At 37.4% G+C, this 15,434-nt stretch overlaps 1 protein-coding gene across 1 annotated transcript in view; it reads left to right on the top strand.

Moving 5' to 3' along the window:
- The window catches only part of LOC124798836 (mitoguardin), a 113,265-nt gene extending 99,362 nt beyond the window's left edge, over nucleotides 1-13,903 (top strand). The window contains exons 6-7 of the mRNA XM_047262367.1: nucleotides 5,838-6,008; nucleotides 12,881-13,903. Coding sequence (XP_047118323.1) covers nucleotides 5,838-6,008; nucleotides 12,881-13,054 — 345 coding nt within the window. The 3' untranslated portion in view covers nucleotides 13,055-13,903. The remainder of the gene's footprint in view (nucleotides 1-5,837; nucleotides 6,009-12,880) is intronic.
- The last annotated feature ends 1,531 nt before the right edge of the window (nucleotides 13,904-15,434 follow it).

Below are 15,434 nucleotides of genomic sequence, written 5' to 3'. Positions count from 1 at the left end.
GTTGATTAGAATTTTGAGATTTTGGGGGGAGTGGAGCTGGAAGTGGGAGATTGAGTAGATAGGAGAGACTGGGTCTGAGTGCAGTGAGAGGAGGTTGAGGTTTGTTGGAAAGGTTCTGGAGGGTGAGTGAGTTGCCTTTCCGGAGGTGGGAAACCAGGAGATAGGATAGCTTTTTGTGGTGGAGGGTGGCATGCTGTTCTAATTTGCGGTTGGCCTGTAGGAGGGTGCTCTGAACAGCTGGTGTGGATGTGGGAGAGGAAAGATTGAGGACTTTTATTGAGGATAGGAGTTGATGGGTGTGTTCATTGGCTGAGTTGATGTGTAGGTGCAGGATTAGGTGTGTGAGGGCTATGGATTGTTCAGTTTGGAACTGGTATAGGGGCTGGTGGAAAGAAGGGTTACAGCCAGAGATGGGAACTTTAAGTGTGAGGCCTTTGGGGGTAATGCCAAATGTCAGACAAGCCTGAGTAAATAAAATATGGGAACGCAATCTGGCTAGGGCGAAGGCATGTTTGCGGAGGGAATGTAAACAAACTTAATGGGGTCATTGTGGGGATGTTGAGGGTGACATGGTATTAGAAGGTGGAAATTGTAATATGAGGCTGAAATGAAAATGAAAATCAAAATAAAAATAAAAATATATGGGCAGAGATAAGGGTGAACTAGAAAGCAACTGGAGATCTGGCAGCACCCCCACGTGATTTACCAACTGACCTGCCTACACTGTGAAGCTTTCTATGTGGGAATGACCAGCAACAAACTGTCCATTTGCATGAATGGACACAGGCAGACAGTGTTTGTTGGTAATGAGGATCACCCTGTGGCTAAACATGCCTTGCTGCACGGCCAGCACATCTTGGCACAGTGTTACACCATCCGGGTGATCTGGATACTTCCCACTAACACCAACCTATCAGAACTCCGGAGATGGGAACTTGCCATTCAATATACCTCTCTTCCTGTTACCCACCATGCCTCAACCTCCACTAATTTCAAGTTGGCGCTGCTCGTACCTCACCTGTCATTCAACATCATCTTTGCCTTTGTACTTCCACTTTGACTGACATCTCTGCCCAAACTCTTTGCCTTTAGTTTAGGGGCATGAAAGGGAAGCAGTTGTTGGGGAGGGAGTGAAACAGAATTGTAGCCTACCCCAATGTTATTCAATTTGTATAATGAACAAGAAGTAAAGGAAACAAAAGACAAATTTGGAGTAGGAATTAAAATCCATGGAGAAGAAATAAAAACTTTGCAGTTTGCTGATGACATAATTCTGCCAGAGACAACAAAGAACCTGGAAGAGCAGCTGAACAGAATGGCAAGTGTCTTGAAAGGAGGATGTAATATGAACATCAACAAAAGCAAAATGAGGATAATGGAATGTATTTGAATTAAATCAGGTGATGTTGAGGGAATTAGATGAGGAAATATAACTGATGGTCGAAGTAGAGAGGATATAAAATGTAGACTGGCAATGGCAAGGAAAGTGTTTCTGAAGAAGAGAAATTTGTTAACATCAAGTATAAATTTAAGTGTCAGGAAGTCTTTTCTGAAAGTATGTGTATGGAGTGTAGCCATGTATGGGAGTGAAAAATGGACAATGAATAATTTAGACAAGAAGACAATAGAAGCTTTAGAAATGTGGTGCTACAGAAGAATGCTGCAGATTGGATGGGTAGATCACAAAACTAATGAGGAGGTATTGAATAGAATTGGAGAGAAGATGAATTTGTGGCACAACTTGACTGGAAGAAGGGATCGGTTGGTAGAACATGTTCTGAGGCATCAAGGGATCACCAATTTAGTATTGGAGGGCAGCATGGAGGGTAAAAATTGGAGGAGGAGACCAAGAGATGAATACACTGAGCAGATTGAAAAGGATGTACATTGCAGTAGTTACTTGGAGATGAAGATACTTTCACAGGAAAGAGCAGCATGGAGGACTGCATCAAACTAGTCTCTAGATTGAGGACCAAAACAACAAGAAACATGCCATCTGTACACTCTGTGGAACTAGATGAAAATAGTTTATAGCACAAAAATAAGGCAGTCGCATATAAAATGTGTGCTACATAATGTAAACTGGATATTAAGTAGTCTCTCTTCGTCCAAGGTAACATGCTGTGTTCTGCCCAACAAGAATGACAATTTTTTTAATACCCTCCCCCCCCCCCCTCCATAAAATCTGAATTTTGTTGATGAACATTGATGTGATACTAAGTAAAGTGAGGTAAGGAAATACTGTATAAACTTGATGGCCTTTATACATGACCTAAAGGGTGTCATGTGAGAAAAGTGAGATGGGATCTACAGGAGTGATGTTTTTGGAACCTATGCTGTTGGGCGTACATAATCTCGTTCATGCTCAGAATATGTTACAGGATTCTAAAGCAGATGGATGCCAGTGAGAGTGGATGTTACTTTTGTATATAATTTCTTTTAACTTACTTGTAGTGAGGTGTGATGTGTGCTTTCTTTCAATCACTAGGCACAATTTTTTGCTAAAGTGCTCTACAGTATACTTTAATTAAAATGGGAACCAGCTCAGCTGCAAATTCTTGTAGAATCTGACAGACTCCATTAGGACCAGGAGGCTTGCATAATTTTAGCTGTTACCCAATGTTGCTAACATTAATAACATCATCATCTATCTTTCCAATTATGGAAGAAATAGAGTAGTACTTCTGTAGCTTCCTTAGTTAAGGAACATTAGAGAATTTACTTCAGCATTCATACTTTTGCTTGCCTAAACTCTTATTTTGATTCCTGTGGCATCTGGTTATGGACTTTGGTACCACTTACAAACTTAACAAATTCCAAAAATTTCTTTTGGCTATATGAAAGTTCTTTGAATAAGAGACTGCTACAGTAGTCATTGAAGACTTCATGAACTGCCCTCTTGACTGACATACATATGTCATCCAGCATTTGTTTAGCCATGGCCCCTATGCTTGGTTTTACACTTTTGTGCAATAGTCTCTGTTTCTTTAGAAGTGTGTTCACACTGATTCTATATCACGGATTCAGATTCTTTATTCACCATTGACCACCTGAGGTGGAACAGGCAATTTACATGGACATCATATAACATTTTCCTTGAATAGCACCTTACAGCTAAATGAGCATTGCAAATAGTGCCCATAGATAACAAACACCATAACATAAGGTAAATACATTCAGTGACATCACATAATGAAATCCTTAAAAATTAATGTCAATTGATTTTATGTTCATAAATTGTTATATTATAAAAAGAATTGATTAGTAACCAGTTTAGGAGCTTGCTCCTGAATCTACTTATGTGAGCTGACCGAGAAGAAAATGGAAGTTTATTAAATATTTTTAGACTATTGATTAGATGGGAATTCCCTGTTCTTGTCAGCCTGTGCCTAGGTATGTCTAATTTTGTTTTGCCTCTGGCATTATGGTGGTGTATTTTTTCCCTAATTTCAAAATCTGCTATATTGTTTTTTGCATACAATGCTGAGGCATGTATATAAAGATTAATAACTATTAATATTTTCTAACTGTTCCACTTAGGTACATATCTAGCCAGTGCATGGTCATAATTGTTTTTAAACTTGGGCTGTAGTTCTTCTGCATGCTCCTGCTCAGAAGTAAATATTTTGAGTTCCTCTTTGAGATATTGCATGTTTGCCCCCCCCCCCCTTTACCAAACTTATTAACCTTTCTACTTGATTTAGCTGCCCTTTGTACTTCAGTAATTGTTGTAGCTGCACCTGCCTCATGATCACTGATACCAGTTTCAATACGGAATTCCTCAAAGAGGTCAGGTCTATTTGTTGGCATTAGGTCTAATTAGAATATTTGTCATGATTGGGCTTCTCAACTATCTGTTGTAAGTAATTTCCAGAGAAGGTATTTAATGATGTTTTGCAGAATGTCTTTTTGCATCCATCAGTACTGAAACTATAATTAATCCAATTTATAGTTAGATCATTAAATTCTCCTCCACTTAAGACAGTAGCATTGGAAACACTTGTACTAGCAAAATGAGGTTTTGTGTAAAGTTTCGGAGCACATCTGGGCTGAGTCTGGTGCTCAGTAGGATCCTTTATACTGAGTCTTAGCCAAACAATCTTGCATGCAGCTTCAGTTCGTAACTTACTGGATTTGAGATTCTAGTCCAATATGAAAAATGCATCACCTCCATTTCTGGTTAGCCTGTCCTCCTGATACAGGGATTTTTGAGGAAAATTTAAGTGTGTACCAGTTAACAGTTATAACTAGCTTTGTGCCCAGCATAATGTAAGCTCTACTGCTTTTTAGGACAGCATAAAACTTTGAACCTTCATTGTAATTGCTTAGTGAGTTGATCACTAGGATTTTAAACTTTCCATTTGTAGGGCTCATTTCTTTGAGTCTTAGACTAATACTTTGCGATCTATCATTATCTGGATTGGATGGAGAGTTGCCCAATTACACTGAGACCAAAGTCCAGAAAGTTGCAGTCTACCTTGTCACAGAACCAAGTCTTCTACACAGTTTAGAGCCAGAGAGCTCCAACCAGTTCTGGGAACAATTCTGCGGGTGAGCTTTGCTGAAATTCCACAAATAAGGTGGCTCCTCTTAATTTTCCATGTCAATTGTTGGAATCGTAGATATGTCCTCAGACCCCAAACTATATGCACTTATTGTTCCAATGTGCTCCACAGTGTGTTGTTGGTTGCACCTTGTTCCATCACTAGCTGCTGGAATAGCCATTCCATTTTCTTAAGAGGTATCGTTATTTCCATTTTAGTGGAAGATAGCATGTGAAACATCTCTTCATGTGTTGCTTGGTGCTGCAGGCTTACCACATTGCCTAGATGCTATACACTGTGAACAGAAGGCCCAACCACCATAAATACTCAGCCTACTGGCCTGTTCTCCAAAATGTCCAAGGCTGTCAGTGTCTTAAGACACTTGAGGGCCACAGAATTGTGACACCAGAAGTGTTGAAATCCGATACTTTTGAGACATGCTTTACAGGAAATTCAGTGAAGTTATTTCTCAAGATGTGCATTCTAACATTAAATTCCTCCTGGTAAGTATACTGATAGAAACATACTTTAGTATATTTGTAACTCTTCTTAATGCCAGATGGTGAATTATGCAGGTAGATACATACCTGATGCTACGATATGACTGGCAGGAGTGGTGGTAGTCATCTATGCTGGGGAGAGTAGAGTGCCAGGAAGAAAGGGGGAGGAAAGGTGGTATGGTGATACGTAGTGTGGTGTAGAAAAGTGGTTCAGGAGTATGGAAAAATGGGAGTAAATGTTGAAAATAATGAAAATTCACCTAGTAAAGGGGACTTTGAATCTAAAAGTGAGAGGATTAATGGAATGTAAAACATGGGTGTTAAAGAAACAAGACTGGAAACAAGACAAAAATGCAGATATCCATTCGTTCCCCATCAGTTTATACACTTTTACAAACTGTGGAAATTATTCATGTCACAACTAATAATGTCAAATGAATGGGAAAGATACAACATTGAAAACTATAAATATTCTTCATTTTTAATAGTATTATCACATAGATACTTTATATAGCATTCTATGGCTACCTACCCAGAAACAGATAATAGGAGAAAATGTGAATTCTACACTTCATTCCCAACTTAAATCTGAAATAATTCCTGATAATGTCTTACGTGATCATTATTCCTAATTTAAATATTATTTTAAAGATTTGCTCATTTTAGTGTAAACAGAAATATTTCCTGTTTTCCTGAAGAATTGCTGCAAAGAATAGGCTACATGTGTTATGCATTTTTTCATTTATTCTTGTAAATATTTCTTCACTAATAAATGGAATTTGCAAAATTACAGGCTCTTGCTACTGCAGTGTGGTCAATATTGAAAGCAAAACGCCGGATACTGAAGTTCCCCTATGGGTTCATGGCTCATTTCTATGCAATTTCAGAACAGGTTTCACCACTCATGGCCTGGGGATACCTTGGTCCTGATGAAAATCTAAGAGAAATGTGCCATGCTTTCAAGGTTTGTAATGATACTAGTTTCTTAATGATGTGGTTTCTGCTCTATATTGTTACATTTAGCACAGCACAGCACGTACTTAATTTCAATATTTTATATAAGTTTCCATGCAGTGATCTGTGATAAATTAAATGACCTGTTTAACTTTAAGCAGAGGAAATTATTTTAAGATTAAATAGAAAGGTGGAAATGCTGGTTACTGATTTAAGATAAAATTAGTGTACACAGTACAGAGTTGTGTTATGAAACTTGCAAGACATCACCATCCACTATTTTAAAGGTTTCCTGCATTATTCAAAGCACAGTTCACTTTAGTCTCCTTTGAGTACTCTGAAAAGTCTGCATCTGGGAATGACTGGAATGCTGTGCAAATTCAGTCTCTAGTATCACTTCTTGGTGTGTAATGCTCTTGAGAACACAGGGTCTTTTACATGCTCACAAAAGAAAAAGATCACAGTGGGCACATAATTGGGCTTCTGCTATCAATTCATAAACCAAAAATAATTTTGTTAAGGAAAAACAAGAAAAATATGCCATACCTGCAACCACATCAGACACCATGTTGCTTGTAAATTATTCTGGAGAATCTGTGTATTTGGGAGGAGTTTAGAGTACAGATCACCATTTAATTGTTTATACAAAAATCATTTGACAATTTGATAAAGAATGATGTCAACAGTATTTATGCTAAAGATTTGCTGGTTGTCTTTTTGATGTAACAAGTGAAAGTTTTTTTGTGATCTGTATTGAGTACTGTGAATATTTACAATGTATAAGATTCAAACTAGTCCTCATGTACTCATAGAATGAAGAATTGAAAAGTTCAGATTTTGGTTCAGATATGAATTGCAGAAGTCCATTGTAGTTTGTAAATTATTTGCTCAATTCATGATAGATATAAAGGAATATTCATGTGAAGCATCATGCAAAATTCTAATGATTTTACTTGCGCTCACCCCAAAATCCCCTTCTATATTTTGTTTGGAAGACAAGGATTGAGATTCATTACTGCAGAAATCTCTGCACTTCTATAATCTGTGAAAGGTCTACTGACTTTTAGCTATGATTGTGAGATGTTTGCATCCAATTGGTGAAAAATATGCTGTGACAAGTATGGGCAACCTCAGTACCTCTCTGCATAAATCCAATCTCTGTAATTGTGGCAAAATTCTGAAAGTACTGTGACATTCCAGGCTTACCTGATTGCTGACAGTCTCTGTACCTCAACCATTAAAGCTGCTCAGCAAGTGGGGCAGAAGTATGATGAAGATATTAAAAACATGGCTCACTAATTTCCTAGGGTTGAACAACTATGCCCTCATTATGCATCAAATAGTGTAATCAGTATGCAATTCAATAAATACAGATGTGTGGAAACTAAGGGTACTAAATATATTTTCTGAAACTTGAGATGTAATAGCAAATACAAATTATCAGCTGCAAAAGCCTGCTTAAAAAGTTCCAAGAACCAGTAGTGAGAAATCTGGGAATATACCACTGTCCCATGTACACTGATCAGCCAGAACATTATGACCACCTACCTATTAGCTGGTGTGCCCACCTTTGGCATGGATAACACTGGCGATATGTCATGGCATGGAAGCAATGAGGCCTTGGTAGGTCACTGGGGGGAGTTGGCATCACATCTGTGGCCATCATGGTGCATTGCACAAGCTCCACTGGGTCAATGAAGCCGCTGCCAACTTGTTTCTGTCCTGCAGTACAGGTGTCGAGGAACTGTTCCCTGGAAAATGATGGATTCGCACCCTTCCATTGGCATGATGAAGAAGGTATTGGGATTAATCAGACCATGCAACCCTCCACCACTGTGCCAACAGCCAGTGCCAATGGTCACATGCCTTTTCAGTTGTAGTTGTCGCTGTCATGCTGTTAACATTGGCACATGAATGTGTTGTCAGCTGCAGAAGCCCATTGTTACGAGTGTTTGGTGGACTGTGTGTTCAGACACACTTGTACTCTGCCCAGCACTAGTCTGATGATGTTAATTCCACCACAGTTCACTGCCTATCCTGTTTTACCAGTCTACCAAGCCTACAACATCTGACATGTGTAATGATGGGCGGCCACCCAACCTCAAGACATCTGGATGTGGTCTCACCTTGGTTTTGCCATGTGATGAAGATGCCACAGCACTCCTCAAACACCAGCCAAATCATGCAGTTTTTTAAATGCTTGTGCAAAGCCTCCAGGCCACCACAATCTGTCCTTGGTCAAACTCAGATCGTACCCATTCCCCATTCTACTCAGGACAACATGATCACTGGAACTTCAGGCACAGTGCATGCATCCGACTAGCAGTCATTCATCATAGATGATGCTGCTAGCGCCTGTATGGGGTTATGTTGATAATAGGTTAGTGGTCATAATATTCTGACTGATTGGTGTATCACTCCCACAGTGACTGCAAGACAAGACTAATTAGTGTGCACAGACAGTTTACGTAATCGTTCTTCCCATAGTCTGTACACAAATATGGTACTCTTCTTTGTTCTGAAGAAATTATCGTTTTTGCTTTTTATTTTTTAATAAACGAGAAGCTACTCAAAGTAAAATTTTGTCCTGAATATTCACATGAGCAGCATATATCTCAGAAAAAGACATCAAAAAAAAGTAATAGATGATGAATTTTGTGTCTTATAGTACCTTTCAGCAAATGTGGATTCAGAAAATTCTAAAACTTAAAACTAGTTTGATGACATTAAATCATTTTCTGAAGTTGTGAAAGTATGCTGAATATTTTCTTTCCTGTTCATTATTTAAACGTTTTAAATGGTATATGTTGCTTTGGTAGTAACAAAGAGCAACACCCTCCTGTAATTTTAGGCAAGTTACATGATAAAATAATGTTAATTTTTGATTGCTGATTTGCCTTTTAGTTGTAGATTCATTGTGCATGTAAATTATTAGCTGCTCGAAAATTTATAGTGCAAAAATGAAGTTGTCTTCTCAGAATGCTAAGTCTGATGCACAATTTTGGTCATACACATATTACATTGCTTGTGCTTCCATTTGGAGAGAATGATCAATTTAATTGTGAATGTCAAAGGAAAGAGATTTTTGTCAAATACGCTACGACACAGTGCTATAGTAAAGTATGCTCATGTATCCCACTTCTATATCGTTCAAAAATACTTTGATCTGATGATTTACAGTACACTTTCACTAGAAAATTTGTACCTTTTCCCTGCAACTCATTTCATGCCTGCCTGCCTGTGTGTTTGTTCGTTTGTGTTTGTCCAAGGACTCCAGTTGATCATTTTCAGCTGAGAGTATAGGGAGCATTATACAATTTTATATAAGACAAAGACAGATGAACATATGTTCTAACTGCATTTACCATGTTACATTACATAAATGCGTCAATACAAGGCCTATTCAAAAACTTTTGGAACATCTGTAATTTTGTGCCAATAGTGTGTTGGAGTGAAATGCAGTTGGCATCCCTGCACTTACCTGTGTGTCATGTGTAACTGCCGGATTTTTCATTGTTGTATGTCTGTTGTCAGTGCTGCATTGAGTAGAGTGTTAAGTCACATAGTTTGTGAATTCGAGAAGGCAGAGCAACACGTCTTCATTAAATTTTGCATGAAACACAAGGAAACCTTTAGACGCACAAGGAAACCTTTAGACGCACAAGGAAACCTTTAGACGCACAAGGAAACCTTTAGACGCACAAGGAAACCTTTAGACGCACAAGGAAACCTTTAGACGCACAAGGAAACCTTTAGACGCACAAGAAAACCTTTAGACGCACAAAAAATGATGCTGGATCCCAATGGTGACGAGTGATTAAGCCATACTTGGTGCTACGGGCAGCTCAAATTGTTTAAAAACGGCAGGATGGAACTTAAAGATGACCCTTGTTTAGGACACTCTACGACGTCTACTGATGATGCTCATGTCAGGAATATCAACGAAATTGTGCATGCCAATCAGACTGTCAGAGAGATTGCAGAAAAATGTAACATTTCAGTTGGATCATGTCATGAAATCCTGACACAGCATCTTGGAATGAATCATGCTGTGGCCAAGTTCATCCTACAGCTCATGAGTCAAGACCAGAAAGACTTGTGCCTCACAATCTGTGAAGAATGAGATTTTCACTCTGCTGCTGCAGTGTGTGTGTGTGTGTGTGTGTGTGTGTGTGTGTGTGTGTGTGTGTGTGTGTGTGTGTGTGTGTTGATATGAAACGGCAGATTAAAACTGTATGTCAGACTGAGACTTCAACTCTGGACCTTGTCCTTTCGCGGACAAGTGCTCTACCAATGAGCTACCCAAGCACGACTCATGACCTGTCCTCACAGCTTCAGTTCTGCCAGTACTTCATCTCCTACCTTTCAGACTTCACAGAAGATCTTCTGCAAACCTAGCAGAACTGGCACACACTCCACTGCAGAGTGAAAATCTCATTCTGGAAACATCACCCAGGTTGTGGCTAAGCCAGTCTCTGCAGTATCCTTTCTTCCAGGAGTGCTATTTCTGCTAGGTTCACAGAAGAGCTTCTTTGAAGTTTGGAAGGTAGGAGACGAGGTACTAGTAGAACTGAAGCTGTTAGGATAGGTTGTGAGTCATGCTAGGGTAGCTCTGTTGGTAGAGTACTTGCCTGTGAAAGGCAAAGGTCCAGCACACAGTTTTAATCTGCCACAAAGTTTCAATCTGTGAAGAGCTTATGGACCATGCAAATGAAAACAAGATGTACCTTAAGACAATTGTAACTGGTGATGGGATGTTGATCTACGGTTATGATGTTGAGACCAAGGTTCAGTCTTCAGTGGTTTGGGACAGGTCCTTAAAGACCAAAAAAGGTCATCAGGTCGGGTCAAATGTTAACCATGCTGATAGTTCTTTATAACCTCAAAGGATTATTTCTTCAAGAATTCATGCCATAAGGACAAACTGTTAATTGATGGTACTATCAGAATGTGCTGCGATGCTTACAAAAAAATGTGAGAAGGAAACAGTTTGAGATTTGATGAAACAGTTCATGGTTTTGCATCATGATAATGCACCTGCGCATTCATTCCTCTTGGTGCATCACTATTGCACAGAAAACTAAATCACTATGCTGCCTGATACTCCAGTCTCTGGACCGGGCCTCTGTGGACTCTCCTTTGTTTCCAAAGTTGGAAACCCCCATTGAAAGGACAAGGATTTACAATTATAGATGAGGTGAACAATAATTCACAAATGGCACTTTGCATGCTTCAGCAAGAGGTGTACCAAGACTGCTCCTGGAAGTGGAAACAGCATTGAGAGCAGTGTATCAATTATGGAGGAGAGTATTTCAAAGGAGACCTTGCACAATAAGTAAAAGATAAGTGTAGAAAAAATCTGTGGACAAAGTTCCAGAATTTTTTGAACAGCTCTTGCACAGTGTGTGTAAAATAAATGTACAGTAAAGGAAATAGGATTCAATTTTATAGACACAAGAGGTTGTTACGTATTTTCCATTACAATGTAACATATAATATTTATCGTGATATTTAATACCACCCATATTGTATATACATATCTGTGTGAAATACAGATTTAAACAATTTAAAAGAAATTGATTCCTTTTGTTTCTTAAGTGATTTTGGCAGCTTGTTAAATCTGCTGCCTGATTCATCTGGAGCACTTGTAGGTTTGAGATTTTGTTGTCTTGCATAATAAAGAATGCATTTGTGAAAAGTCAGTGTCCTTCCCGAAATCCCTCTGAAGCTAAAAAAGTTATACAGAAATGCCTTATGTAAGATCTTACATATGTGGATAAATGCATACTGAGCTGCTATGACAGTAAATTTTTCTATAGATAGTAAACAGCTTTGTGTTTTATAATTGAGAACTATACATACAGTGAAAACTGTGCAGCCAGGTATGTGTACTTTTGTCAAGCATAATTAAAAGAAAATGCATACATTTGCTTTTTTTTTTATATATATATATATATATATATATATATATATATATATATATATATATATATATATATATATATATATATATATATATATATATATATATATATATATATATATATATATAATGGAAGGAAACATTCCACGTGGGAAAATTAACTCGCTGCCCTCTTGTTAAATGATGATGAAACTGATGTTCACTGTTGCCCTTGTGTTGACAGATATATATCAGATATAGTGTTTGCTTCGGTAGACAAATGCATTAATTTGCATGAAATTCTCTCTCTTCCTGACACCCACCCCACGCCTCCTCCATCTGGAAATATTATCAAAGACATGCCACTAATTCAGGTTTGTTCCTGTTTGCTATAGTGAGAGTAATTTTATAGGTTACTCAGACATCTGATTCTCTTAGTACAGATCCCACAGTGAACAGTCTGTATCAACATGTTTTAAAACATTCTAGAGCAACAAGTTTCATAAATCTTGGTATCACTGTATGTCCTCCCAAAGAGAGGCTGCTAACTGTCTTGGTTAATCTTTTCCTTGTTCATAACTCACTTTGAGAGCATGGGTACTGGTTGTGAGAGCTTAGGTCCATGTCTAATCTTATGGTGCTGCCTCTGTCAACACAAGGGCAACAGTGAACATCAGTTTCATCATCATTTAACAAGAGGGCAGCGAGTTAATTGCTGCTCAGGGCTGCGCTAGTGAGCACTCTCATGGATGGAACACTTTTGGAATAGCTTATTCTAAGAAAATATAAATGTTACAAAATATTGTAAATTGAACATTATGGTGATCTGTCTGCACAGTGTCCGTTGTTCCAATTTGAAAGCCGGATGCAGCTGTTACCCTTCTGTTTGTGCTTGTTATTAAACATTTTACTAGCTGGAATTACTGATTGCTCAATTTTTACATATACTGTATACTCGGCATTACTTTTTCTGTTCCCAGGACCATGTTGTTGGATTCCTTGTGGACATCTTTAGTTTCCAGAAATCTCGATTTACAACTGTGGAGGAGCTTGCTGAAGATGTATTAAAATATGCAAAAGGAAGAGCAGAAAGTCTAAGTTTAAAGATGTCTTTACAAGAACAAATAGGTGTAGATAAACTGAATATGTCATAGATCCTAATGGATGTCATGTGTCATGTAGATGAAGTTTAACAGTATTTGACAACTTAGTATTACATTTATTATTAACAGAAATTGTTATAGTGAAACTATTAGTCACCAATACTCGCCTGTATGTTCTACACAGTGTGGTGCTGCATTGATAAGTGAAAATGTAGGATGTGCAAACAAATTGTTTCCATGTTAGGATTGTGATGTTGGCTGTATGATGATTTATGAACAATCATTCCAGTTTAAAGTACATAATTCATATTTTCTCATCATTATGTGAAAGTGACATCAAGAATCTGTGAATTAAGTGGAATCTCAGTTTTTTGTTTTTTCTTAAAACTTTTACAGAAAATTGTATGGAATAACTATTTAGTGACATGTTCAAATGTATTGTTTTTCTCAAATTATTTTTATTTTTTAGGGTTTTGCAGACATTTATAGAACTGGTTTTCAGCTGATCAGGTCTCTTCTCCCTTCTTCTTCTTCCTGTTATCTCTCTCTCTCTCTCTCTCTCTCTCTCTCTCTCTCTCTCTCTCTCTCTCTCTCTCTCTCTCTGCCTTTCTGCAGCCTACCTTTTCCCTTTTCTGTAATATTATTTTCTATCTGGAATTAAGTATTACAATTTCTGGTGTAGCATGCCTAGTACTGTAAGTGATTTTAGGGAAGAAACTGTAACATGTCACACATTTTATTTGTAATTCTTTTGGTAGGATGGATGTCTGTGGAGTGGAGGTGTTCACGAGCAATAATTCATTAGCGCTTACACATCAGTATCTTAGTGTGTGTGATTCATACTGTTGTGCTGTGCCGTCATATTATTAATAAACTGCTTTTAGCATTTTGTAAACAAAATTGATGTCGAAGAGGTTGTCTTAAGATATAAGAAATTATATGAAAATTGGTATTAATGAAATGACAAAGCACTAATCAGACATAAAAGACAAAGCAGCCAGTCTTACGTGTAAGTTTTATTGCAGTGAAAAAAGACTGGTTAACTCTTTATTAACATCAGCAATGCTTGTGTTGCATTTTGGTCAACGTTCATTATGCCTTAGAGTAGGTATTTTTTGGGCTTTTGTGAGATATGTGGTACTTTCATTTAATAGAAAAAAGGTAGCATAAATTTCCTTACAAAAACACTGTTTGTAAAGAGGTGAAACAAGACTGCAGTGCATACAAAGAAATGCTTCTTTGTGTGTATCTGTTTCTCATGTAAGGCTGTGGCAAAAAACTTCCAGCAAAAAACATTTCTCTTAAACAGCACATTTCCTTCAAAACATTTACATTGATGACATTTGACTAAACATGTAAATGTAATTAAAATTTTGGTGTATAAGGAAATAGTTCAAAACAAATCAGTTGTATGACAAAACTGCTTATTTTTGAAACTTTTTGTAAGGGCAGTGCAAACTGCTTTCTGTGAAGTGTTCCATTTTTGACTATAGCAATAATTAAAAGAGAGTAAGTTAAAGCTGGGTATTTAATATTTATCTAAAGCCTTCTGAATCGCACATCCATTCCCAAGTAGTGGAACTAAGAGGAAACAGTTCTGCAGGGGAAATTGCATTGCAAGGGAATGAACATTAAAATGAAATGGAATGCATTTGGAATGGGTGTAGTGCAAAACAGTTGCCTGTTCACCATGAGACAGGCTTTCTCTTTTTGTTAAACTTCTCTCCCTCTCTGTATTCATATCTGCAAAAAATAATCTAGTATTGAAACTGAAAAAAATTGAACAAAATAATACATCTGAAGTTTTAAAAGTGAAAAGTGACATTTGTCACTCCTTCAGTATAGTATTGACATGCTGCATCATCTGCTGTGAATTATGTTTTGACATAGCAGTGTGCTAAATAGAAGTTTCCATTCCATGTAATGAAGAGAAGCAGCATATTTTGTGAGGCAACAAAAACAAAATGGTTCAGATTACAAGTTGTGATAGCTGAGCTTCAAATGTATAATTTGTCATTACTCCAATCTCTAGTAAGAGTCAATTGTCTCTATATTATTCGAGATCTGAGTTTTAATGTAAGATTTCCTGAAGAGTACTGAAAATAATCGCAAGATTACATTCCATTACTTAAGCTTTGGTCAGCAAATATACTTTTCAGGGGTAATGTGTGTGTCTGTCCTTGTATCATTTACTGGTACCTAATTACAGCTACAAACTATTGTATTGTGCTTGTAATGTATTAAATATTTCTTGGTTTTTGAAGAAGTCTTATTCAATTTTAAAATGCCATTGACTAATTTCCCAGTAAGTTGTCTGTAAATATAGTAATTGCATCCTACTGAGCAAATTCAAAAACTAAAACCAAAAATACTAATATTTAATATCTCAAACTATTGGTAAACTTTACCATTTTCTTATCTTTCTGGTATA

The sequence above is a fragment of the Schistocerca piceifrons genome, chromosome 5 (genome assembly GCF_021461385.2).
Source record: "Schistocerca piceifrons isolate TAMUIC-IGC-003096 chromosome 5, iqSchPice1.1, whole genome shotgun sequence".
Taxonomy (NCBI): domain Eukaryota; kingdom Metazoa; phylum Arthropoda; class Insecta; order Orthoptera; family Acrididae; genus Schistocerca; species Schistocerca piceifrons.
Note: the sequence above shows the minus strand (reverse complement) of the source record. Positions and strands in the feature narration are given on the sequence as shown.